Source organism: Salmo salar, chromosome ssa28 (assembly GCF_905237065.1).
Source record: "Salmo salar chromosome ssa28, Ssal_v3.1, whole genome shotgun sequence".
Taxonomy (NCBI): Eukaryota; Metazoa; Chordata; class Actinopteri; order Salmoniformes; family Salmonidae; genus Salmo; species Salmo salar.
This window is the reverse complement of record NC_059469.1, coordinates 36,386,057-36,413,712: the sequence shown is the minus strand read 5'-3', so window position 1 is coordinate 36,413,712 and position 27,656 is coordinate 36,386,057. Positions and strand designations below refer to the sequence as shown.

Below are 27,656 nucleotides of genomic sequence, written 5' to 3'. Positions count from 1 at the left end.
AGTGGCTAACAATGCTCTTGTCTTGGACACAACATCATCAGTGGCTAACAATGCTCTTGTCTTGGACACAACATCATCAGTGGCTAACAATGCTCTTGTCTTGGACACAACATCATCAGTGGCTAACAATGCTCTTGTCTTGGACACAACATCATCAGTGGCTAACAATGCTCTTGTCTTGGACACAACATCATCAGTGGCTAACAATGCTCTTGTCTTGGACACAACATCATCAGTGGCTAACAATGCTCTTGTCTTGGACACAACATCATCAGTGGCTAACAATGCTCTTGTCTTGGACACAACATCATCAGTGGCTAACAATGCTCTTGTCTTGGACACAACATCATCAGTGGCTAACAATGCTCTTGTCTTGGACACAACATCATCAGTGGCAAACAATGCTCTTGTCTTGGACACAACATCATCAGTGGCTAACAATGCTCTTGTCTTGGACACAACATCATCAGTGGCTAACAATGCTCTTGTCTTGGACACAACATCATCAGTGGCTAACAATGCTCTTGTCTTGGACACAACATCATCAGTGGCTAACAATGCTCTTGTCTTGGACACAACATCATCAGTGGCTAACAATGCTCTTGTCTTGGACACAACATCATCAGTGGCTAACAATGCTCTTGTCTTGGACACAACATCATCAGTGGCTAACAATGCTCTTGTCTTGGACACAACATCATCAGTGGCTAACAATGCTCTTGTCTTGGACACAACATCATCAGTGGCTAACAATGCTCTTGTCTTGGACACAACATCATCAGTGGCTAACAATGCTCTTGTCTTGGACACAACATCATCAGTGGCTAACAATGCTCTTGTCTTGGACACAACATCATCAGTGGCTAACAATGCTCTTGTCTTGGACACAACATCATCAGTGGCTAACAATGCTCTTGTCTTGGACACAACATCATCAGTGGCTAACAATGCTCTTGTCTTGGACACAACATCATCAGTGGCTAACAATGCTCTTGTCTTGGACACAACATCATCAGTGGCTAACAATGCTCTTGTCTTGGACACAACACCACCATCAGTGGACGGTGTAGCCGGTGTAGGCAGGGGTCCTTGGGTGGTCATTAGGGGTTTTATCTGCCCTTACAGAGGTTGGGGGTTTACCTTCCACCAGGAATCTCCAGCCAAGGTTAATTAAGCCTTAGCTTGTTCCCAAGTGCCACTAGACTGACCACTGGCCTCAACCTTTTATACACATTCAACATTGCTTTTGTCTTGGACGTACCATCATCATCATCAATCAATCAATCAAATGTATTTATAAAACCCTTCTTACATCAGCTGATGTCAAAGTGCTGTACAGAAACCCAGCCTAAAACCCCAAACACAGGTGTAGAAGCACGGTGGCTAGGAAAAACTCCCTAGAAAAGGCCAGAACCCAGGAAGAAACCTAGAGAGGAACCAGGCTCTGAGGGTTGGCCAGTCCTCTTCTAGCTGTGCCGGGTGGAGATTATAACAGAACATGGCCAAAGTGTTCAAATCATCATCTTCAGTGGCATTGTGATGTAGCCTAGGGTACATTGGGTGTTTACCCTCTCTACAGATTGGGTGGGGGGGCTACCCTCTCCCTCCAACAGGCAACTCAGCCAAGGTTAATCAGCCTTAGCTTGTGTCCAAGTGCCACTAGACTGACCAGCTCAGCCAAACAGGATCTCTTTCACTGCTGCACAGTTTACAGTCCATCTCAATGGTCTTAACCGTCATGCTTGTCCACCAATACATATCATCATCAGGGTTTCAGGTAATTTCCAAATGCTTTTACTGTTAGCTAACTAAGCTTCCATCTCAGATCCAAAGTAGAGGACTTCCTGGTTTTCTATTCTTTCAGGAAATCCTTATCCGACCGGCTGAATTAAATATTGAAGGGCTGTAGTTAGAGTCACTATAATCCTCCTGTATTTTAGTAAAGGGCTGTAGTTAGAGTCACTATAATCCTCCTGTATTTTAGTAAAGGGTTGTAGTTAGAGTCACTATAATCCTCCTGTATTTTAGTAAAGGGCTGTAGTTAGAGTCACTATAATCCTCCTGTATTTTAGTAAAGGGTTGTAGTTACAGTCACTATAATCCTCCTGTATTTTAGTAAAGGGCTGTAGTTAGAGTCACTATAATCCTCCTGTATTTTAGTAAAGGGTTGTAGTTAGAGTCACTATAATCCTCCTGTATTTTAGTAAAGGGCTGTAGTTAGAGTCACTATAATCCTCCTGTATTTTAGTAAAGGGTTGTAGTTACAGTCACTATAATCCTCCTGTATTTTAGTAAAGGGCTGTAGTTAGAGTCACTATAATCCTCCTGTATTTTAGTAAAGGGTTGTAGTTAGAGTCACTATAATCCTCCTGTATTTTAGTAAAGGGCTGTAGTTACTATACTCCTTCTGTATAAAGGGCTGTAGTTACAGATGGCCATCTGAGACAATGTTAATCTCATTCCCTTCTCCATTTAGATAATCACACTGTCTGGGTCCCAAATGGTTCCCTATTCCCATAGGGCTCTGGTTAAACGTAGTGCACTATAAAAGGGTACGGGGGGGGGTACCATTTGGAACGCAAAAAAAGTGTGATGCCGACAGAGATGGTTAGTGTGTACAGAGCAGCAGCTCTTCTCGGTTCAGGAATTACGGAGAGAGGCGCTAGTATTACATTACATTAATCCTATAAAGTCACCGTTAGAAGTAAAAGCTCCTCTATTAGGGAGTAAAAACCGCACCACCACTGCAACAACAATTCTGTTATCAGATCTTCTCCAAGGACAGACCTCGGGGGTGGGTTTGAAATCGGGACAGACTTTTGGGTGGGTTTGAAATCGGGACAGACTTTGGGGTTGGGTTTGAAATTGGGACAGACCTTGGGGTGGGTTTGGAATCGGGACAGACCTTGGGGGTGGGTTTGGAATCGGGACAGACCTTGGGGGTGGGTTTAAATCAACTTCATTAATCCCCCATGGGGAAATTGGCTTTGGCACCAGCAGCACACAAACTGCAACCACATAAACATACATACAGTACCAGTCAAAAGTTTGGACACAACTAATCAGTCCAGGGTTTTTCTTTATTTTTACTAAACAAATCAAAATATATTATATTTGAGATTCTCCAGCATTGCACACACTTGGCATTCTCTCAACCAGCTTCACCTGGAATGCTTTTCCAATAGTCTTGAAGGAGTTCCCACATATGCTGAGCACTTGTTGGCTGCTTTTCCTTCACTCTGTGGTCCAACTCATCCCAAACCATCTCAATTGGGTTGAGGTCGGGTGATTGTGTAGGCCAGGTCATCTGATGAAGAACTCCATCACTCGCCTTCTTGGTCAAATAGCCCTTACACAGCCTGGAGGAGTGTTGGGTCATTGTACTGTTGACAAACAAATGATAGTCCCACTAAGCGCAAACCAGATGGGATGATGTATCGCTGCTGAATGCTGTGGTAGCCATGCAGGTTAAGTGTGCCTTAAATTCTAAATAAATCACAGACAGTGTCCCCAGCAAAGCAACCTCACACCTCCTCCTCCCTGCTTCACAGTAAGAACCACACATGCAGAGATCATCCGTTCACCTTCTCTGCATCTCACAAAGACACAGCTGTTGCAACCTAAAATCTTGTGTTTCTTGGCCCAAGCAAGTCTCTTCTTCTTATTGGTGTCCTTTAGTAGTGGTTTCTTTGCAGCAATTCTACCATGAAGGCCGGATTCACGCAGTCTCCTCTGGACAGTTGATGTTGAGATGTGTCTGTTACTTGAACTCTGTGAAGCATTTATTTGTGCTGTAATTTCTGAGGCTGGTAACTCTAATGAACTTCCGTTCCTGTGGCGGTCCTCATGAGAGCCAGTTTCATCACAGCGCTTGATGGTTTTTGCGACTGCACTTGAAGAAACTTTCAAAGTTCTTGAAATGTTTTGGATTTACTGACAATGTCTTAAAGGAATAATGGAATGTCGTTTGTCTTTGCTTATTTGAGCTGTTCGTGCCATTACATGAACTTGGTCTTTTACCAAATAGGGCTATCTTCTGTTTACCACCACTACCTTGTCACAATATAACTGATTCGCTCAAATGCAGGAATTCATTTTAACAAGGCACACCTGTTACTTGAAATGCATTCCAGGTGACTACCTCTTGAAGCTGGTTGAGAGAATGCCAAGAGTGTGCAAAGCTGTCATCAAGGTAAAGGGTGGCAACTTTGAAGAATCTAAAATCTAAAATATATTTTTGATTTGTTTAACACTTTTGGATAATACATGATTCCATTTTTGTTATTTCATAGTGTTGATGTCTTCACTATTATTCTACAATGTAGAAAATTATAAAATAAAAAATAATAAAGGAATAAAGGAATAATGGACTGTCGTTTGTCTTTGCTTATTTGAGGTGTTCTTGCCATAATAGGGCTATCTTCTGAATACCAACCCTACCGTGTCACAACACAACTGATTGGCCTTTAACGCATTAAGAAAGAAAGAAATTCCACAAATAAACAAGGCACACCTGTTAATTGAAATGCATTCCAGGTGACTACCTCATGAAGCTGGTTGAGAGAATGCCAAGAGTGTGCAAAGCTGTCAACAAGGCAAAGGGTGGCTACTTTGAAGAATCTAAAATATAAAATCTCTTTTTTTTTGTTACTACATGATTTCATGTGTGATATTTCATAGTTTTGATGTCTTCACTATTATTTTATAATGTAGAAAACAGTAAAAAAAAATAAAAAAAATAAACCTGGAATGAGTAGGTGTGTCCAAACTTTTGACTGGTACTGTACCTCAGAACACAGAGAACTGATAGAAATCCAAATTGTAAATGTTTAACGGTCATTCCTACCCAAGTTTGAGAAGCTATGGAATCTCATAGGTCATATCAGATTATGTGGACTGTCCGATAGAATGACCAATGACCATGGCAGTTATGGTCAGAACATGTCAAATCCCAAGACGATATGAAATGGCCACCAGGACTATTTACATTATTGGGGACCTTCAATGCTGCAGACATTTTGTGGTACCCTTCCCCAGGCTGCCGAGTGGAGCAGCGGTGTAAGGCACTGCATCTCAGTGTAAGAGGCGTCACTACAGTCCCTGGTTCGAATCCAGGCTGTATCACAGCCGGCCTTGATTGCGAGTCCCACAGGGCGGCGCACAATTGGCCCAGCGTTGTCCAGGTTTGGCCGGGGTAGGCCGTCATTGTAAATAAGAATTTGTTCTTAACTGAACTGCCTAGTTAAATAAAGGTTAAATAAAAAAATAAATCTGTGCCTCGACACAATCCTGTCTCAGAGCTCTACGGACAATTTTTTTCGATAAACCTGTAGCCCCCAGATAACCCTGTACTCCCGCACATTGACTCGGTATCGGTAGCCCATGTACATAGCTCCGTTATTGTTATGTATATTTCTTGTGTTACTTTTTGATTGAATTTTACTTTAGTTTATTTAGTAAATATTTTATATTATTATTATTATAAAATAAATATATATTTATAATATATATATAATAAATATATATTTATAATAAATAAATATATATATATATATATATTTATAATAAATATATATTTATAATAAATAAATAAATATTATTATATATTATTATTATATATATATATATATATATATATATATATATATATATATATAATATTATTATTATAAAATAAATATATATTTATAATATATATATAATAAATATATATTTATAATAAATAAATATATATATATATATATATATATATATATATATTTATAATAAATATATATTTATAATAAATAAATAAATATTATTATATATTATTATTATATATATATATATATATATATAATATTATTATTATATATATATTATTATATATATATATGAACTATTTTACAAAAATGTGCCTCCTCTGTGATCAAAGAGGACGGAGGGTAAACGTACACCTTTCTGCAGAAGTTGATGTCAGGGGAATATCCTAATGTTATATGATAATATGACTACATGAAACAGATAGTAAGTAGTACCTGTAGAAGTTGATGTCAGGGTAGTTGAAGTATTCTGACTTCCTGGAGTTGCGTCGGGGGAAGGTACAGAAGAAGGCGTTGGCCAATAGAGAAGCCACCTGCACCTGAGACAGGGTGATGGAGTGGTTCATCCCTTCCTTCAGCAGAGGGATTGGCTGGGGAAAAGACACAACATTTCTCGACTTGCATTTAAGTCATTTAACAGACGCTCTTATCCTGAGAGACTTACAGTTGCTTGATTTCTTAGTGGAGTAAACGTGGTGTAGTGGAGTAAATGTGGTGTAAATGTGGAGTAAAATAGGAGTAATGGAGTAAAATAGCAGTAGTGGAGTAAAATAGCAGTAGTGGAGTAAATGTGGTGTAAATGTGGAGTACAATAGGAGTCGTGGAGTAAACGTTAAGTAAAATAGGAGTAATGGAGTAAACGTGGTGTAAATGTGGAGTAAAAGGAGTAAAATAGGAGTAGTGGAGTAAAATAGGAGTAATGGAGTAAAATAGGAGTAATGGAGTAAAATAGGAGTAAAATAGGAGTGGTGGAGTAAAATAGGAGTAATGGAGTAAAACAGGAGTAAAATAGGAGTAAAATAGGAGTAGTGGAGTAAAATAGGAGTAATGCAGTAAAATAGGAGTAAAATAGGAGTAATGGAGTAAAATAGGAGTAAAATAGGAGTAAAATAGGAGTAGTGGAGTAAAATAGGAGTAATGGAGTAAAACAGGAATAAAATAGGAGTAAAATAGGAGTAATGGAGTAAAATAAGAGTAAAATAGGAGTAATGGAGTAAAATAGGAGTAAAATAGGAGTAAAATAGAAGTATAGGAGTAAAATAGGAGTAGTGGAGTAAAATAGGAGTAAAATAGGAGTAATGGCGTAAAACAGGAGTAAAATAGGAGTAGTGGAGTAAAATAGGAGTAAAACAGGAGTAAAATAGGAGTAGTGGAGTAAAATAGGAGTAATGGAGTAAAATAGGAGTAATGGAGTAAAATAGCAGTAGTGGAGTAAATGTGTAGTAGTGGAGTAAATGTGGAGTAAAATAGGAGTAGTGGAGTAAACGGCCAAAGCGGTGATTGAAGGAGGTCAACATAATGACTTTGGCCATTTAAAGCACCAGGGTTCCTGCCTGTTCCTAAAACATGGCAATTGATTGGTTCATTCATTCCTTAAGGAGCAGGATAGACTTAAGAAAAGATAAAGGTGCGTATGAAATGGCATCCTATGACTCTGGTTAAGAGTAGTGTACTATATAGGGTTCTGGTCAACAGTAGTGTACTATATAGGGTTCTGGTCAACAGTAGTGTACTATATAGGGTTCTGGTCAACAGTAGTGTACTATATAGGGTTCTGGTCAACAGTAGTGCACTATATAGGGCTCTGGTTAAGAGTAGTGTACTATATAGGGCTCTGGTCAACAGTAGTGTACTATATAGGGCTCTGGTCAACAGTAGTGTACTATATAGGGCTCTGGTTAAGAGTAGTGTACTATATAGGGCTCTGGTTAAGAGTAGTGTACTATATAGGGCAGTGTTTCCCAACTCCAGTCCTCCAGTACCCCCACCAACAGCACACATTTTATTGTATCCCCGGACAAACTCACCTGATTCAACTCATTGAGGGCTTGATGATGATAAGTTGACAAGTTGAATCAGGTGTGTTTGTCTGGGGCTACAATAAAATGTGTACTGTTGGGGAGGACTGGAGTTGGGGAAACAACGATATTTCAAATAGGGTGCCATTTTGGAAGCAGACAAGGTTTTGATAAAGGGAGGTCAAAATAATTCGTTTGGTCATTTATTAAAACAAGGCAGCTGAATGATATTAAGTACATTAACAAGACTAATTTAGGCCCTACTCGTGGGATGTTGAAATCAACCAGCATAGCCTTAATCACAGTCGAGGGTCATCTATAATCTATTTAACACAAGTAGGGCTAAATTACTCATCCAGATTGAGGGTTAGCAAATACACAATGCCTTTAACGTAAGTGGTAGTCATTTTTTGGCATAAAATGTAAGTGAAAAAGAGCACAGTGGAAGGAGACTAATGTAGGATAGACGATACACACACACACACACACACACACTAGACCAGATTCGTCCTAAATCGGCACAAAACCCTGCTACAAAAGGCACCATGACGACAGAGAATAATAACCCTTTTCACAAAATGGTGGTTAAGGAAAAATGATGAAGGTCGTTTTTTGTTCCTTGTTCAAATCAAGAGAATACAAGTGACTCTTTGCACACCGTCATGACTGCTGACACATTCAATACATAAATCAGAGAGCTAGATCGGCGCCAGTTCCCAATTTGGTGTTAGTCAGAGAGAGGAGGAATGTAATGGGGACTGAGCCCATTCGACTTGGGCCTTCCATTAATCTCTGGTCCAGGCTCCAGCAGCAACTCACAGAAAACCAATAGATTTCAAGAGGCTCAATCCATCTCAGAGTAGCTGACTCTTTATGGCCAAGTTAAGTCTAATCTGGCGGCTCTGAATCTGCTTGTGCTGTAGAATCTAGTTGTCTATGCAAAATGCCAAGGTCTTTCTATTTTTTTTTTGGGGGGGGGGGGGTTCACTGATGCTCATTTCAGGGAATGGTCTATAACATTTGAACATGTAGCCTAAGGCTTGTGGAGGTATATACCATATAACGGGGTATTTGGGAAAAAGCCACATGATGGTTTTTCCCAATATCCTCAATACCGTTGAAACTATTTCTAGAATTTTTTAAATATTTTTTTATACATTTGAATATTTGTAGCAACTTAAAGTAAATCCCTGCAGTCAACCTGTGCAATACCGTTAGGAGATAAAGCAGATTGCATTCTTCATTTCACCTGTCACATTATTGTTCATTATGAAGCTTACAGGTAGTCCCCAGTCACATGGTGTTTGTTTACAAGCACACAACGACACGAGAGACCAGAGCCTTGTTGTGCATCACCGCTCCAGGTGATCTAATTACAGTATAGAATTCACAACTAAAACATTTGCCAGTTGGATTTCCTGTCTAACGTGATAAAAGCTCTGCAGTTTTGGTAGGGCTGTGGCGGTTCACGAAATTCTGTCAACCAGTGATTGTTAAGCAATAACTGTAGGTCTCATGGGTAATTGAACGTTAATTAACATTAAAAAAATAAAAAAATTATCTCCTGGCTTCCACACTGATGCAGACCTTTGGAACATCTACATTTGAGAAAAGTCTAATAAATCCATGTAATATAAGAGACAAGATTTGCTTAGAATTCTGTGGCTTTATTTTATAGTATGAAGAATACAATTGAACAAAGCTGAATAAGATAGGAGGTTTTCTCCAAACGATTTGAGGGAGTGCACACATGGGGCGATTCCGTGTTGAGCGGTTAACAAAGAAATACGTGTTCCTATATGCTTCATTTAGAGTTATTAATGTAACTTTACAAAGGTTGGTCTATAGGTTTAGATGTTTAATAATAACACCATTATCAAAAGTGACCTCAAATGCAATTATGCATGTAATGCTTTTAATATAAAGGTTTAATATGGTGAAAATTATCTTCCCCCAAACATGAAACTCAACACGCTGCTTATATATGCCAGTTAGGCTCTACACCCCTTGTAAAGTGGATTAATATGCTTAATTTTAAGAAGTTATTTGGCCACTGTGATACAAACCTTATTAAAAAAACATACAGGCCTATGGGCTAGCTACATGAGATGTGCGATTCGAAAAAGTTGCAAAAGAAAAGCATTGTTTTTTTATGCTGAGCATCATTCACAAGTGATAGGCTAATATTGTCACCCATCAGACCATTCCTGATTTAAACTTGTCTTAACACACACAATATAGTGTACAGTTGAAGTTTACATACACCTTAGCCAAATACGTTTAAACTCAGTTTTTCACAATTCCTGACATTTAATCCTATGAAAAATTCCCTGTCTTGGGTCAGTTAGGATCACCACTTTATTTTAAGAATGTGAAATGTCAGAATAATAGTAGAGAGAATGAATTATTTCAGCTTTTATTTCTTTCATCACATTCCCAGTGGGTCAGAAGTTTACATGCACTCAATTAGTATTTGGTAGCATTGCCTTTAAATTGTTTAACTTGGGTCTAACATTTTGGTAGCCTTCCACAAGCTTCCTACAATAAGTTGGGTGAATTCTGGCCCATTCCTCCTGACAGAGCTGGTGTAACTGAGTCAGGTTTGTAGGCCTCCTTGCTCGCACACGCTTTTTTCAGTTTTGCCTACACATTTTCTAGAGGATTGAGGTCAGGGCTTTGTGATAGCCACTCCAATACCTTGACTTTGTTGTCCTTAAGCCATTTTGCCACAACTTTGGAAGTATGTTTGGGATCATTGTCCATTTAGAAGACCCATTTGCGACCAAGCTTTAACTTCCTGACTGATGTCTTGAGATGTTGCTTCAATATATCCACATAATTTTCCATCCTCATGATGCCATCTATTTTGTGAAGTGCACCAGTCCCTCCTGCAGCAAAGCACCTCCACAACATGATGCTGCCACCCCTGTGCTTCACGGTTGGGATGGTGTTCTTCGGCTTGCAAGCCTCCCCCTTTTTCCTCCTAACATAACGATGGTCATTATGGCCAAACAGTTCTATTTAGGTTTCAACAGACCAGAGAACATTTCTCCAAAAGGTACGATCTTTGTCCCCATATGCAGTTGCAAACCGTAGTCTGGCTTTTTTATGGCGGTTTTGGAGCAGTGGCTTCTTCCTTGCTGAACGGCCTTTCAGGTTATGTCGATATAGGACTCGTTTTACTGTGGATATAGATACTTTGTACCTGTTTCCTCCAGCATCTTCACAAGGTCCTTTGCTGTTGTTCTGGGATTGAATTGCACTTTTTGCACCAAAGTACGTTCATCTCTAGGAGACAGAATGCGTCTCCTTCCTGAGCGGTATAACGGCTGCGTGGCCCGATGGTGTTTATACTTGCGTACTATTGTTTGTACAGATGAAAGTGGTACCTTCAGCCGTTTGGAAATTGCTCCCAAGGATGAACCAGACTTTTCTGAGGTCTTGGCTGATTTATTTTGATTTTCCCCATGATGTCAAGCAAAGAGGCACTGAGCTTGAAGGTAGGACTTGAAATACATCCACAGGTACACCTCCAATTGACTCAAATGATGTCAATTAGCCTATCAGAAGCTTCTAAAGCCATGACATCATCTTCTGGAATTTTCCAAGCTGTTTAAAGGCACAGTCAACTTAGTGTATGTAAACTACTGACCCACTGGAATTGTGATACAGTGAATTATAAGTGAAATAATCTGTCTGTAAACAATTGTTGGAAAAATGACTTGTGTCATGTACAAAGTAGATGTCCTAACCGACTTGTCAAAACTAAAGTTAATTAACAAGAAATTTATGGTGGTTGAAAAACAACTTTTAATGACTCCAACATAAGTGTATGTAAACTTCTAATTTCAACTATATATATATATATATATATATATATATGTGTGTGTGTGTATGTGTGAAATTAGTTTTGACTTAGAATGGACCATTTTCATGCACTGTCTCGAAACAGGGACAGCAGGAAAATAACACTTAAATAACGAATGGAGGACGCTTCCCCTGTGTTTTTTCTTCTTCATGACAGTCAGGCTGTATTCATGTTGTAAAGAAAAGCAATATGCTTAATATTAGGAAAGCTGAGAAATAAAAATAGTAGGCCTAGCCTATAGAAAGCTGATTCTCCTCTTTTTAGTTGAGGCCATCACTCTATTTTCTCACGCAATTGCATAACCTATCGAAATGTTGCGCAACATGAGCGCTCATTTTCAAATACATTTGCATTGACGTCAGAGTGATTAGAGGAACAATACAGTCCAACTACCAGGCAGTTAACAAGTTTGGTAGGTTGCTAATGACCAGCAGCAGCATCAGAGCTTGGAGAAGCCTAGTTACTGTGACTAAACGGTCACGTGGAATTTGACTGCCTTCATGACTGTCACCACTGGTGTGGCGGTAATACAGTCACCACAACAGCCCTAGTTGTGGGTAGATGGGTGTGGGTGGTGGTTGGGCATGAAAAGAAAATTCCTGTATTATGAATTATTGCACAACTGTTTATGTTATTGTGCAAAAAATAAGTATAAAATATATATATGCTTTGAAATGCATAATTAAAATGTATATGTATATGTACATACACACATAAACCTTTTAATTACGCATTTAAAAGCATATATATATATATATATATATATATATATATATATATATAAACAAGTATTATATAACAAGTATTATATATAATACTTGTTTTTTGCATAATTGAAATGTGTGTGTGTGTATATACACATACACATTTTAAATTATGCATTTAAAAGCATACAGAATCCAACAAATCATGTGAAATTATCCCTGCTATATTACATTCAAAAAGCACATTTCAGTCCAAAACCTTGTTTTTATTTTTTTTGCAAATTCCCAGAGCTCAATCTTGGACTTCCCACTAGGGAGCAATGTGATTATTGACTGATTGGTTGACAGGTTCCGGACGGCCTGCTAACGAATGTGTTCCGGCTAGAGATCGGTATTGTCCATCCAGGGCAGTTTCCCAAATAGCACCCTAATCCCTATATATAGTGCACTACTTTTCACTTAAGCCCTGGTCAAAAGTAGTGCACATGTCAAAAGTAGTTCACTATTTAGAGAAAAGCATGTTAACCCCACTCACAGGGGTGTTAACCCTGATGTTACCTTTGCGTACAGCTTAGATACTGTGTCATGTTTTGAGCTTGTGCGTCGTATAACACCACAGCATGTGAATGATTCAGTGGGTAGACAGGACAGGCACAGACAGATGTAGTTACCTTGCTACACAGCTCAGACACCCTCAGTGCTAATTGGACCATTTCAGGCAGCAGAGACCCAAACAGATGATGAACGGCGTCAGGCTCCAGATCCTTGGAGAGGAAGAGAAGAGGTTTGTTTATGTTTAGTTGTTTATGTTTGTTTAAAAACAAGAGCTCAACTGTGACATTAGCCTATTGGGTTTTAATCATGCATGAATAAACAATAACAAACCACACAGCCATGCAATCTCCATAGACAAACACAGACAGTAGAATGGCTTTACTGAAGAGCTCAGTGACTTTCAACGTTGCACAGTCATAGAATGTCACCTTCCAAAAAGTCATTTTGTAAAATGTCTGCCCTGCTAGAGTTGCCCCGGTCAACTGTAAGTGCTGTTATTGTTAAGTGGAAACGTCTAGGAGCAACAACGGCTCAGCCGCGAAGTGGTAGGACACACAAGCTCATAGAACGGGAACGCCGAGTGCTGAAGCGCGTAGCACGTAAAAAATAATGTCTTCGGTTGCAACATTCACTACTGAGTTCCAAACTACCTCTGGAAGCAACGTCAGAACAATAACTGTTTGTCAGGAGCTTCATGAAGTTGGTTTCAGAGCCCTGACCTCAACCCCATCGAACACCTTTGGGATGAATTGGAACGCCGACTGCGAGCCAGGCCTAATCGCCCCAACCTCACTAGTGCTCTTGTGGCTGAATGGAAGAAAGTCCCCACAGCAACGTTCCAACATCTAGTGGAAAGCCTTTCCCAGAAGCGTGGGAAGGCTGTTACAGCAGCAAAATGGGGGGGAGGGACACCAACTCCATATTAAATGCCCATGATTTTGGAATGAGATGTTCGGGGTCCACATAGTTTTGTAGTGTATATAGAGGTCAGTCTCATCTTTCTGTGGCAGCTCCATTGACACCATCTTCATTTTAAAGTTGCATGCGCCATTCTCTACCAACTGAGCTAGAGGACCACCATAAGGGTAGTGGACAAGTGCACACTCCAGGGGAAAAAAAGCGTATTTGAGATGCATAGCCTGCAGGGGGGGAGGCTCAAACCTTCCAAGAGGCAAAACATTGACATCTGGCCCCCCAAAAAAACGGTCTAATGTGCTATACAGATGTAATGTATTGTACCCAGCCGCCCTCTACCCTGCCAAAATAAAGATAGCTAAAGCGATATTTTTAGACATTAATACAATTCATTAAATAAAAAAAGTAATTCAAATCAATCAACAAGTTTCATATTCAAACCATCAATATTGAACATTTACAGAAAACAATAGAGATGTATATATTTCTCACTTCTTCAATTTAAAGGTTTTGAAAATCAGGTTAAAAATCCTGGTTTTACTATTTTTTGTTAATTTAGTGTGAAAATAAAATTTCTGAAAATGAATCCGCAATAGAAGGTTTCATCAACATGATCCCTACACTCGGTTCTCCCTTTATTTAAACGTGTTCGATATGTTTTCCGTAGTGACAAATTTAGTGGGGTTGTAATGAATTAAGGATAATATGTCAAATCTACCTGGAACACGTGTGCTAAAAGTCTGGGGAAAAATAGGATACAAATACGAATGTTATATATATATATATATTTTTTTTTACACCCCCCACTTCTGTAGAATGACCCATATAGGCCTAAGTGCTGTTATTCTATCATAGAAGATATTTACGACTATGTATTTATTTACAGCCGTATCGGGTGCCAAATGTCAGTGTGATCAATCACTGAGCAATTTCATCAAGGTTTCAGGGAGGGAGCGTTGGGGGGGGGACCGCGTGTGGGCTGATTAAACGTGGCTTCTTCCTCAAACAGATGATCATGAGAGTATGTTTGTGTGTGTGTGTGTGTGTGTGTGTGTGTGTGTGTGTGTGTGTGTGTGTGTGTGTGTGTGCACGTGCCTGCCTGCATGTGCGTCTATCAGTGCGTGTGTGCGTCTCGTGTGTGAAGGATAGGAAGTGTGTTCACTTCCTGGAGACGGGGAGAGTAGAGACAGGGAGACTTGACTGCCGATTTAGCATTGGGCCACAGGAGGGACATTTATATTACAGCAAACAGGGCCTGACTAAACGCTGTCATAAGTAATAACCTGGGTGAAATCATAACGGATCCCTCTGGGTATAATGAATGAAGCAGGGCCTGATGGGTAGGGATGGGAGAGATGGGATTTAGCTGAGCTGGCATTGCCTCGGGTTACCTCTAAATCACAGGGAGACAGACGATCAAATCAACTGAACTAACACTGGCTGTTTTGACTTGAAACAGGTCTATACATCACATCAAACTGAAAGTCATCAAGTAAGAGAAGAGGGGGATGCCAGAGACTGGAGAGGAGGCTGCCGTAGGGAGGAGAGGAGGCTGCCGTAGAGAGGAGAGGAGGATGCCGTAGGGAGGAGAGGAGGATGCCGTAGAGAGGAGAGGAGGCTGCCGTAGGGAGGAGAGGAGGCTGCCGTAGAGAGGAGAGGAGGATGCCGTGAGGGAGGAGAGGAGGATGCCGTGAGAGGAGAGGAGGCTGCCGTAGGGGAGGAGAGGAGGCTGCCGTGAGAGAGGAGAGGAGGATGCCGAGGGGAGGAGAGGAGGATGCCGTAGAGAGGAGAGGAGGATGCCGAGGGGAGGAGAGGAGGCTGCCGTAGGGAGGAGAGGAGGATGCCGTGAGGGAGGAGAGGGGGATGCCGTAGGGGAGGAGAGGAGGCTGCCGAGAGAGGAGAGGAGGATGCCGTAGGGAGGAGAGGAGGATGCCGTAGAGAGGAGAGGAGGATGCCGTAGGGAGGAGAGGAGGCTGCCGTAGAGAGGAGAGGAGGATGCCGTAGGGAGGAGAGGAGGATGCCGTAGGGAGGAGAGGAGGCTGCCGTAGGGAGGAGAGGAGGATGCCGTAGGGAGGAGAGGAGGATGCCGTAGGGAGGAGAGGGGGATGCCGTAGGGGAGGAGAGGAGGATGCCGTAGGGAGGAGAGGAGGATGCCGTAGGGGAGGAGAGGGGGATGCCGAGGGGAGGAGAGGAGGATGCCGTAGGGAGGAGAGGGGGATGCCGTAGGGAGGAGAGGGGGATGCCGTAGGGAGGAGAGGAGGATGCCGTAGAGAGGAGAGGAGGCTGCCGTAGAGAGGAGAGGGGGATGCCGTGAGAGGAGAGGGGGGATGCCGTAGGGAGGAGAGGAGGATGCCGTAGGGAGGAGAGGAGGATGCCGTGAGGGAGGAGAGGGGGATGCCGTAGGGAGGAGAGGGGGATGCCGTAGGGAGGAGAGGGGGATGCCGTAGGGAGGAGAGGGGGATGCCGAGGGAGGAGAGGGGGATGCCGTAGAGAGGAGGATGCCGTAGGGAGGAGAGGGGGATGCCGTAGAGAGGAGAGGGGGATGCCGTAGGGAGGAGAGGAGGATGCCGTAGGGGAGGAGAGGAGGATGCCGTAGAGAGGAGAGGGGGATGCCGTAGAGAGGAGAGGGGGATGCCGTAGAGAGGAGAGGGGGATGCCGTAGGGAGGAGAGGAGGATGCCGTAGGGAGGAGAGGAGGATGCCGTAGGGAGGAGAGGAGGCTGCCGTAGGGAGGAGAGGGGGGATGCCGTAGGGAGGAGAGGGGGATGCCGTAGGGAGGAGAGGAGGCTGCCGTAGGGAGGAGAGGAGGATGCCGTAGGGAGGAGAGGAGGATGCCAGAGACTGGAGAGGAGGCTGCCGTAGAGAGGAGAGGAGGCTGCCGTAGAGAGGAGAGGAGGCTGCCGTAGAGAGGAGAGGAGGATGCCGTAGGGAGGAGAGGAGGATGCCGTAGGGAGGAGAGGAGGATGCCGTAGGGAGGAGAGGAGGATGCCGTGAGGGAGGAGAGGAGGATGCCGTAGAGAGGAGAGGAGGATGCCGTAGGGAGGAGAGGGGGATGCCAGAGACTGGAGAGGAGGATGCCGTAGAGAGGAGAGGAGGCTGCCGTAGAGAGGAGAGGAGGCTGCCGTAGAGAGGAGAGGGGGATGCCGTAGAGAGGAGAGGGGGATACCGTAGAGAGGAGAGGGGGATGCCGTAGAGAGGAGAGGGGGATGCCGTAGGGAGGAGAGGGGGATGCCGTAGAGAGGAGGATGCCGTAGGGAGGAGAGGGGGATGCTGTAGGGAGGAGAGGAGGCTGCCGTAGGGAGGAGAGGGGGCTGCCGTAGAGAAGAGAGGGGGCTGCCGTAGGGAAGAGAGGGGGATGCCGTAGGGAGGAGAGGGGGATGCCGTGGACTGCTGAAGATGGAGACAGATTTACCACTACCTCCTCTCTCCTCCTCTCTATAATTACCCCTACCTCCTCTCTCCTCCTCTCTATAATTACCACTACCTCCTCTCTCCTCCTCTCTTCATTTACCACTACCACTTCTCTCCTCCTCTCTATAATTACCACTACCTCTTCTCTCCTCCTCTCTATAATTACCACTACCTCTTCTCTCCTCGTCTCTATAATTACCACTACCTCCTCTCTATAATTACCACTACCTCTTCTCTCCTCCTCTCTATAATTACCACTACCTCTTCTCCCCTCTCTCTATAATTACCACTACCTCCTCTCTCCTCCTCTCTATAATTACCACTACCTCTTCTCTCCTCCTCTCTATAATTACCACTACCTCCTCTCTCCTCCTCTCTATAATTACCACTACCTCCTCTCTCCTCCTCTCTATAATTACCACTACCTCCTCTCTCCTCCTCTCTATAATTACCACTACCTCCTCTCTCCTCCTCTCTATAATTACCACTACCTCTTCTCTCCTCCTCTCTATAATTACCCCTACCTCCTCTCTCCTCCTCTCTATAATTACCACTACCTCCTCTCTCCTCCTCTCTATAATTACCACTACCTCCTCTCTCCTCCTCTCTATAATTACCCCTACCTCTTCTCTCCTCCTCTCTATAATTACCACTACCTCTTCTCTCCTCTCTCTATAATTACCACTACTCTCCTCTCTATAATTACCACTACCTCTTCTCTCCTCCTCTCTATAATTACCACTACCTCCTCTCTCCTCTCTATAATTACCACTACCTCTTCTCTCCTCCTCTCTATAATTACCCCTACCTCCTCTCTCCTCCTCTCTATAATTACCACTACCTCCTCTCTCCTCCACTCTATAATTACCACTACCTCCTCTCTCCTCCTCTCTATAATTACCACTACCTCCTCTCTCCTCCTCTCTATAATTACCACTACCTCTTCTCTCCTCCTCTCTATAATTACCCCTACCTCCTCTCTCCTCTCTATAATTACCACTACCTCCTCTCTCCTCCTCTCTATAATTACCACTACCTCCTCTCTCCTCCTCTATAATTACCCCTACCTCCTCTCTCCTCCTCTATAATTACCCCTACCTCTTCTCTCCTCCTCTCTCATAATTACCACTACCTCCCCTCTCCTCCTCTATAATTACCCCTACCACTTCTCTCCTCCTCTATAATTACCCTTACCTCTTCTCTCCTCCTCTCTATAATTACCACTACCTCTTTCTCCTCTCTCCTCTATAATTACCCCTACCTCCTCTCTTCTCCTCTCTATAATTACCACTACCTCTTCTCTCCTCCTCTCTATAATTACCCCTAACTCTTCTCTCCTCCTCTCTATAATTACCCCTACCTCCTCTCTCCTCCTCTATAATTACCCCTACCTCTTCTCTCCTCTCTCCTCCTCCATAATTACCCCTACCTCTTCTCTCCTCCTCTCTATAATTACCCCTACCTCCTCTCTCCTCCTCTATAATTACCCCTACCTCCTCCTCTATAATTACCCCTACCTCCTCTCTCCTCCTCTATAATTACCACTACCTCTTCTCTCCTCTCTCCTCCTCTATAATTACCCTTACCTCCTCTCTCCTCTATAATTACCCCTACTCCTCTCTCCTCTATAATTACCCCTACCTCCTCTCTCCTCTATAATTACCACTACCACTTCTCTCCTCCTCTCTATAATTACCACTACCTCTTCTCCCCTCTTCTCTATAATTACCACTACCTCCTCTCTCCTCCTCTATAATTACCACTACCTCTTCTCTCCTCTCTCCTCCTCTATAATTACCCCTACCTCCTCTCTCCTCTATAATTACCCCTACCTCCTCTATAATTACCCCTACCTCCTCTCTCCTCTATAATTACCACTACCACTTCTCTCCTCCTCTCTATAATTACCACTACCTCTTCTCCCCTCTTCTCTATAATTACCACTACCTCCTCTCTATAATTACCCCTACCTCCTCTCTCCTCCTCTATAATTACCCCTACCTCTTCTCTCCTCTCTCCTCCTCTATAATTACCCCTACCTCTTCTCTCCTCCTCTCTATAATTAACCCTACCTCCTCTCTCCTCCTCTATAATTACCCCTACCTCCTCTCTCCTCCTCTATAATTACCACTACCTCCTCTCTCCTCTTCTCTATAATTACACTACCTCCTCTCTATAATTACCACTACCTCCTCTCTATAATTACCACTACCTCTTCTCTCCTCTTCTCTATAATTACCCCTACCTCCTCTCTCCTCCTCTCTATAATTACCACTACCTCCTCTCTCCTCCTCTCTATAATTACCACTACCTCTTCTCTCCTCCTCTCTATAATTACCACTACCTCTTCTCTCCTCCTCTCTATAATTACCACTACCTCTTCTCGTCTCTATAATTACCACTACCTCCTCTCTCCTCCTCTCTATAATTACCACTACCTCTTCTCTCCTCCTCTCTATAATTACCACTACCTCCTCTCTCCTCCTCTCTATAATTACCACTACCTCTTCTCTCCTCCTCTCTATAATTACCACTACCTCTTCTCTCCTCGTCTCTATAATTACCACTACCTCCTCTCTATAATTACCACTACCTCTTCTCTCCTCCTCTCTATAATTACCCCTACCTCCTCTCTCCTCCTCTCTATAATTACCACTACCTCTTCTCTCCTCCTCTCTATAATTACCCCTACCTCCTCTCTCCTCCTCTCTATAATTACCACTACCTCCTCTCTCCTCCTCTCTATAATTACCACTACCTCCTCTCTATAATTACCACTGCCTCCTCTCTCCTCCTCTCTATAATTACCACTACCTCTTCTCCCCTCCTCTCTATAATTACCACTACCTGCTCTCTCCTCCTCTATAATTACCCCTACCTCTTCTCTCCTCCTCTCTATAATTACCACTACCTCCTCTCTCCTCTCTATAATTACCACTACCTCCTCCTCTCTATAATTACCACTACCTCCTCTCTCCATTTACCACTACCTCCCCTCTCCTCCTCTATAATTACCACTACCTCTTTTCTCCTCCTCTCTATAATTACCCCTACCTCTTCTCTCCTCCTCTCTATAATTACCACTACCTCCTCTCTCCTCCTCTCTATAATTACCACTACCTCTTCTCTCCTCCTCTCTATAATTACCCCTACCTCTTCCCTCCTCCTCTCTATAATTACCACTACCTCTTCTCTCCTCCTCTCTATAATTACCACTACCTCTTCTCTCCTCCTCTCTATAATTACCCCTACCTCTTCTCTCCTCTCTATAATTACCCTTACCTCTTCTCTCCTCCTCTCTATAATTACCCCTACCTCTTCTCCTCTCTCCTCTATAATTACCCCTACCTCCTCTCTTCTCCTCTCTATAATTACCACTACCTCTTCTCTCCTCCTCTCTATAATTACCCCTAACTCTTCTCTCCTCCTCTCTATAATTACCCCTACCTCCTCTCTCCTCCTCTATAATTACCCCTACCTCCTCCTCTATAATTACCCCTACCTCCTCTCTCCTCCTCTATAATTACCCCTACCTCCTCTATAATTACCTCTTCTCTCCTCTCTCCTCCTCTATAATTACCACTACCTCTTCTCTCCTCTCTCCTCCTCTATAATTACCCTACCTCCTCTCTCCTCTATAATTACCCCTACCTCTATAATTACCCCTACCTCCTCTCTCCTCCTCTCTATAATTACCACTACCTCTTCTCTCCTCCTCTCTATAATTACCCCTACCTCTTCCCTCCTCCTCTCTATAATTACCACTACCTCTTCTCTCCTCCTCTCTATAATTACCACTACCTCTTCTCTCCTCCTCTCTATAATTACCCCTACCTCTTCTCTCCTCTCTATAATTACCCTTACCTCTTCTCTCCTCCTCTCTATAATTACCCCTACCTCTTCTCCTCTCTCCTCTATAATTACCCCTACCTCCTCTCTTCTCCTCTCTATAATTACCACTACCTCTTCTCTCCTCCTCTCTATAATTACCCCTAACTCTTCTCTCCTCCTCTCTATAATTACCCCTACCTCCTCTCTCCTCCTCTATAATTACCCCTACCTCCTCCTCTCTAATTACCCCTACCTCCTCTCTCCTCCTCTATAATTACCCCTACCTCCTCTATAATTACCTCTTCTCTCCTCTCTCCTCCTCTATAATTACCACTACCTCTTCTCCCCTCTTCTCTATAATTACCACTACCTCCTCTCTCCTCCTCTATAATTACCACTACCTCTTCTCTCCTCTCTCCTCCTCTATAATTACCCTACCTCCTCTCTCCTCTATAATTACCCCTACCTCTATAATTACCCCTACCTCCTCTCTCCTCTATAATTACCACTACCACTTCTCTCCTCCTCTCTATAATTACCACTACCTCTTCTCTATAATTACCCCTACCTCCTCTCTCCTCCTCTACAATTACCCCTACCTCTTCTCTCCTCTATAATTACCCCTACCTCTTCTCTCCTCCTCTCTATAATTACCCCTACCTCCTCTATAATTACCCCTACCTCCTCTCTCCTCCTCTATAATTACCCCTACCTCTTCTCTCCTCCTCTATAATTACCACTACCACTTCTCTCCTCTATATAATTACCACTACCACTTCTCTCCTCCTCTCTATAATTACCACTACCACTTCTCTCCTCCTCTCTATAATTACCACTACCTCCTCTCTCCTCCTCTCTATAATTACCACTACCTCTTCTCCCTACATCCCTCTCTATCCTTCATCCCTCCTCTCTATCCTTCATCCCTCTCTCCTCCTCTCTATCCTTCATCCCTCCTTCCCAATCCCTCCCCCACCTATGCTGTACATCAAGGTATTAGCTTGTCAGTTGTCCAAAAAATACATATTGTGGGTGTGTGTGTGGGGTGCATATTCTAGAATCTGGTACCTCATATTTCTGTTTTTTGATTTCATAAAAACAAGCAACTCCTGATACAAGCGTACGTCGCTTCAATTTTATTGTGAGGTAAAATATGGCCGCTACATACACAAAAGTGTGTGGACACCCCTTTCAATTTCAAATAGGAACAATATGTGTGGACACCCCTTTAAATTTGTGGATTCGGCTATTTCAACCACACCCGTTCCTGACAGGTGTATAAAAATCGAGCACACAGCCATGTAATCTCCATAGACAAACATTGGCAGTTGAATGGCGTTACTGAAGAGCTCAGTGACTTGTCATAGGATGTCAACTTTCCAACAAGTCAGTTCGTCAAATTTCTGCCTTGCTAGAGCCGCCCTGGGCAACTGGAAGTGCTGTTATTGTGAAGTGGAAACGTCTAGGAGCAACAACGGCTCAACCGCGAAGTGGTAGGACACAAAAGCTCACAAAAGCTCGTAGCACATCAAAATGGTCTGTCCTCGGTTGCAACACTCACTACTGAGTTCCAAACTGCCTCTGGAAGAAACGTCAATAACTGTTTGTCGGGTGCTTCATGAAATGGTTTTCCATGGCCTGACCGAGCAGCCGCACAAAAGCCTAAGATAACCATGCGCAATGCCAAGTGTAGGCTGGAGTGGTGTAAAGCTCACCGCCATTGGACTCTGGAGCAGTGGAAACTTGTTCTCTGGAGTGATGAATCACGCTTCATCATCTGGCAGTCCAACAGACAAACCTGGGTTTGGCAGATGCCAGGAGAAGGCTACCTGCCCCAATGCATAGTGCCAACTGTAAAGTTTGGTGGAGTAGGAATAATGGTCTGGGGCTGTTTTTCGTGGTTCGGGCCCCTTAGCTCCAGTGAAGGGAAATCTTAACGCTACAACATACCATGACATTCTAGACGATTCTGTGCCTCCAACTTTGTGGCAGCAGTTTGGGGAAGGCCCTTTCCTGTTTCAACATGACAATGCCCCCGTGCACAAAGCAAGGTCCATACAGAAATGGTTTGTCGAGATTGGTATGGAAGAACTTGAATGGCCTGCACAAAGCCCTGACCTCAACCTCATCGAACGCCGACTGTGAGCCAGGCCTAATCGCCCAACATCGGTACCTGACCTCATTAATGCCATTATTTTACGTGTGTGTATTGTTGTGAATTGTTAGATGCTACTGCACTGTTGGAGCTAGAAACACAAGCATTTTGCTACACCCGCAATAACATCTGCTAAATATGTTTATGTGACCAGTAAATTTGATTTGAATGAAAGCAAGTCCCCTACACATCAGTGTGGAAGAACTTGACTGGCCTGCACAGAACCCTGACCTCAACCCCATCTAACAGCTTTGGGATGAATTGGAATACCGACTGCGAGCCAGGCCTAATCGCCCAACATCAGTGCCCGACCTCACTAATGCTCTTGTGGCTGAAAGGAAGCAAGTCCCCGCAGCAATGTTTCAACATCTAGTGGAAAGCCTTTCCCAGAAGAGTGGAGGCTGTTATAGCAGCAAAGGGGGGGACCAACTCCATATTAATGCCCATGATTTTAGAATGAGATGTTCAGACGAGCAGGTGTCCACATACTTTTGTTCATGTAGTGCATTTCCTATTTGTCAATGTAAAAAAAAAAAAAAACATTAATAATTCACTCTATAACATGATTTATGACATAAGTGTTTTTGCAAATCAATTTGACATGTTTAAGAATGGAATAATGCATTGTGTTTCTCTGTTATCATATGATGTCAGTCAGCTGTTATCCTCTGACAGCCTACTAAACGCTACCTTTATATGGAATGGGATTAAATGAGTTCTCTTGACTCCTGTTCCACCCTGCATGTATAACTGCCGACACAGCATTGCCATTCTCATACAGACTGTACATTATATCAATTACATTTTGTGCCTAAAGGCTAAAGAAAAGGGTGATACCTAGTTAGTTGTACAACTGAATGCATTCAACTGAAATGTGTCTTCCGCCTTTAACCCAACCCCTCTGAATGAGAGAGGTGCGGGGGGGGGCTGCCTTAATCAACACATCCACGCCTTCGGCGCCCGGGGAACAGGGGGTTAACTGCCTTGCTCAGGTGCAGAATTACAGATTTTTACCTTGTCAGCTCGGTGATTTAATCCAGCAACCTTTTGGTTACTGGCCCAATGCTCTAACCGCTAGACTACCTGCTGTCTTGACACGCTTGAAATAGGGAGGGATATATAGAATAGTGAAGACGTCAAAACTATGAAATAACACATATGGAATCATGTATTAACCAAAAAAAAAGTGTTAAACTAACCAAAATATATTTCATATTTGAGATTCTTCAAAATAGCTACCTTTTGCCTTGATGACAGCTTTGCAAATACTTTGAAGAATCTGAAATATATTTAGATTTGTTTAACACTTTTTTTGGTTACTACATGATTGGTGTTATTTCATAATTTTAACGTCTTCACTATTATTCTACAATGTAGAAAATAGTAAAAAAAATAACAAAAATGAGTAGGTGTGTCCACACTTTTGACTGGTAGTGTATTTTCTTGAGATGAGAAACAAACAATAATGAAACGTGTCTTTTCAAACAATTCTATTCTCTTGTAGCTCTACCGGAGTTTTAGGTTTCTGTGTTAGAAGAAAAACAGAGAGAGCGACACACCACTCTTTAAATCAGTTGATGACGAGACTATATAAACCAATTGACTGCTCAGTCAAGATGTCACCCATATATTTCCACTGCTACAATTCAGGCAAATTGATCCCATTTTCCCTACTGATGGTTAGCTAGACAGCATGCAAATTGATCCCATTTTCCCTACTGATGGTTAGCTAGACAGCATGCAAATTGATCCCATTTTCCCTACTGACGGTTACCTAGACAGCATGCAAATTGATCCCATTTTCTCTAGTGACGGTTAGCTAGATAGTAGGCAGGTGCTGATGTTGCATTTATTTGGAGGTTCTCTCTGACTGGTCTGCTGTAGTCTGGTCCCAGATGGGTAAGGGTTGTCTTGCCAGATCATATTGTGATCGTCAGCAAGAGAGCACAAAAAGATTTGGGACTGTAGCTACAGCAACTAGACAGGGCAGGTGCCAACAGATATGTATATATATATATATATATATATAAATAAGAGAGAGAGACAGAGAGAGAGAGACAGAGAGAGAGAGAGAGAGAGAGAGAGAGACAGAGAGAGAGAGAGAGAGAGAGAGAGAGAGAGACAGAGAGAGAGACAGAGAGAGAGAGAGAGAGAGAGAGACAGAGAGACAGAGAGAGGGAGAGACAGATGAGTAGAGGATGGCGAGTTTGCCACTAGATAAGACAACAGTGAGGCAGCTCTCTCATCACTGAGTGTATCCAGGTCTTCACTGGGCTGCATGGCCCTGTAAATTATCTATCAAATCAAATGTTATTAGTCACTTGTGCAGAATACAACAGGTGTAGACCTTACAGTGTAATGCTGAATACAACAGGTGTAGACCTTACAGTGAAATGCTGAATACAACAGGTGTAGTAGACCTTACAGTGAAATGCTGAATACAACAGGTGTGAATCCGGTACAGTGTAATGCTGAATACAACAGGTGTAGTAGACCTCACAGTGTAATGCTGAATACAACAGGTGTAGTAGACCTTACAGTGTAATGCTGAATACAACAGGTGTAGACATTACAGTGTAATGCTGAATACAACAGGTGTAGACCTTACAGTGTAATGCCTACTTACAAGCCCTTAACCAACAAAGCATATATATTTTTTTAAATACAGATTAAAAAAATACAGATAAGAATTAGGGGAAAAAAGTAACAAGTAATTAAAGAGCATTAGTAAAATAACAATAGCGAGACTATATACAGGGGTACCGGTACAGAGTCAATGTGTGGGGGCACCGGTTAGTTGAGGTAATATAAAGATATAGGTAGAGTTATTAAAGTGACTATGCATAGATGTTAAAACCGAGAGTAGCAGCGGTGTAAAAGAGGGGGAGAGGGCAATGCAAATAGTCTGGGTAGCCCTTTGATTAGGTGTTCAGGAGTCTTATGGCTTGGGGGTAAAAGCTGTTTAGAAGCCTCTTGGACCTAGACTTGGCGCTCTGGTAACGCTTGCCGTGCGGTAGCAGAGAGAACAGTCTATGACTGGGGTGGCTGGAGTCTTGACAATTTTTAGGGCCTTCCTCTGACACCGCCTGGTATAGAGATGCTGGATGGCAGGAAGCTTGGACCCGGTGATGTACTGGGTCGTACGCACTACCCTCTGTTATGCCTTGCGGTCGGAGGCAGAGCAGTTGCCATACCAGGCAGTGATGCAACCAGTCAGGATGCTCTCGATGGTGCAGCTGTAGAACCTTATGAGGATCTGAGGACCCATGCCAAATCTTTTCAGTCTCCCGAAGAGGAATAGGTTTTGTCGTGCCCTCTTCACGACTGTCTTGGTGTACTTGTACCATGTTAGTTTGTGATGATGTGGACACCAAGGAACTTGAAGCTCTCAACCTGCTCCACTGCAGCCCCGTCGATGAGAATGGAGGCGTGCTTGGTCCTCTTTTTCCTGTAGTCCACAATCATCTCCTTTGTCTTGATCACGTTGAGGGAGAGGTTGTTGTCCTGGCACCACACGGCCAGGTCTCTGACCTCCTCCCTAAGACACTTGCAGTCTATTCATTGTTAGTGATCAGGCCTACACATGTTGTGTCATCGGCAAACTTAATTATGGTGTTGGAGTCGTTCCTGGTCGTGCATTCATGAGTGAACAGGGAGTACAGGAGGGGACTGAGCACGCACTCCTGAGGGAACCCTGTGTTGAGGATCAGCGTGGCGGATGTGTTACCTACCCTTACCACCTGGAGGCGGCCCGTCAGGAAGTCCAGGATCCAGTTGCAGAGGGAGGTGTTTAGTCCCAGGGTCCTTAGCTTAGTGATGAGCTTTGAGGGTACTATGGTGTTGAATGCTGAGCTCTAGTTCATGAATAGCATTCTCACATAGGTATTCCTTTTGTCCAGGTGGGAAAGGGCAGTGTGGAGTGCAATAGATATTGAGTCATTTGTGGATCTGTTAGGGCGGTATGCAAATTGGAGTGGGTCTAGGGTTTCTGGGATAATGGTGTTGATGTGAGCCATGACCAGCCGTTCAAAGCACTTCATGGCTACAGACATGAGTGCTACGGGTCGGTCGTCATTTAGGCAGGTTACCTAAGTGTTCTTGGGCACGGGCACTATGTTGGTCTGCTTAAAACATCTGGCCCTGCGGCCTTGGAAATGTTGACCTGTTTAAAGGTCTTACTCACAACGACTGCAGAGAGCGTGATCACAGTCTTCCGGAACAGCTGGTGCTCTCATGCATGTTTCAGTGACATTTGCCTTCGAAGCGAGCATAGAAGTAGTTTAGCTCGTCTGGTAGGCTCGTGTCACTGGGCAGCTCTCGGCTGTGCTTCCCCTTGTAGTCTAATGGTTTGCAAGCCCTGCCACATTCGACGAGCGTCAGAGCCGGTGTAGTACGATTCAATCTTAGTCCTGCATTGATGCTTTGCCTGTTTGATGGTTCGTCGGAGGGCATAGCGGGATTTCTTATGAGCTTCCAGGTTAGAGTCCCACTCCTTGAAAGCGGAGCTCTACCCTTTAGCTCAGTGCGGATGTTGCCTGTAATCCATGGCTTCTGGTTGGGGTATGTACGTACAGTCACTGGGGGACGACGTCATCCTCGACACCATTGAGTTTCAAAA

The 27,656-nt window shown here is 43.2% G+C and overlaps 1 protein-coding gene across 3 annotated transcripts in view; it reads right to left on the bottom strand.

Moving 5' to 3' along the window:
- Positions 1-27,656, bottom strand: part of parga (poly (ADP-ribose) glycohydrolase a) — a 105,002-nt gene that overhangs the window by 60,287 nt on the left and 17,059 nt on the right. For all 3 annotated transcript variants that reach the window (XM_014180372.2, XM_014180374.2, XM_014180373.2), the window contains 2 exons: positions 12,844-12,936; positions 6,018-6,172 (listed from right to left, as the gene is read on the bottom strand). In XM_014180372.2, coding sequence (XP_014035847.1) covers positions 6,018-6,172; positions 12,844-12,936 — 248 coding nt within the window. The remainder of the gene's footprint in view (positions 1-6,017; positions 6,173-12,843; positions 12,937-27,656) is intronic.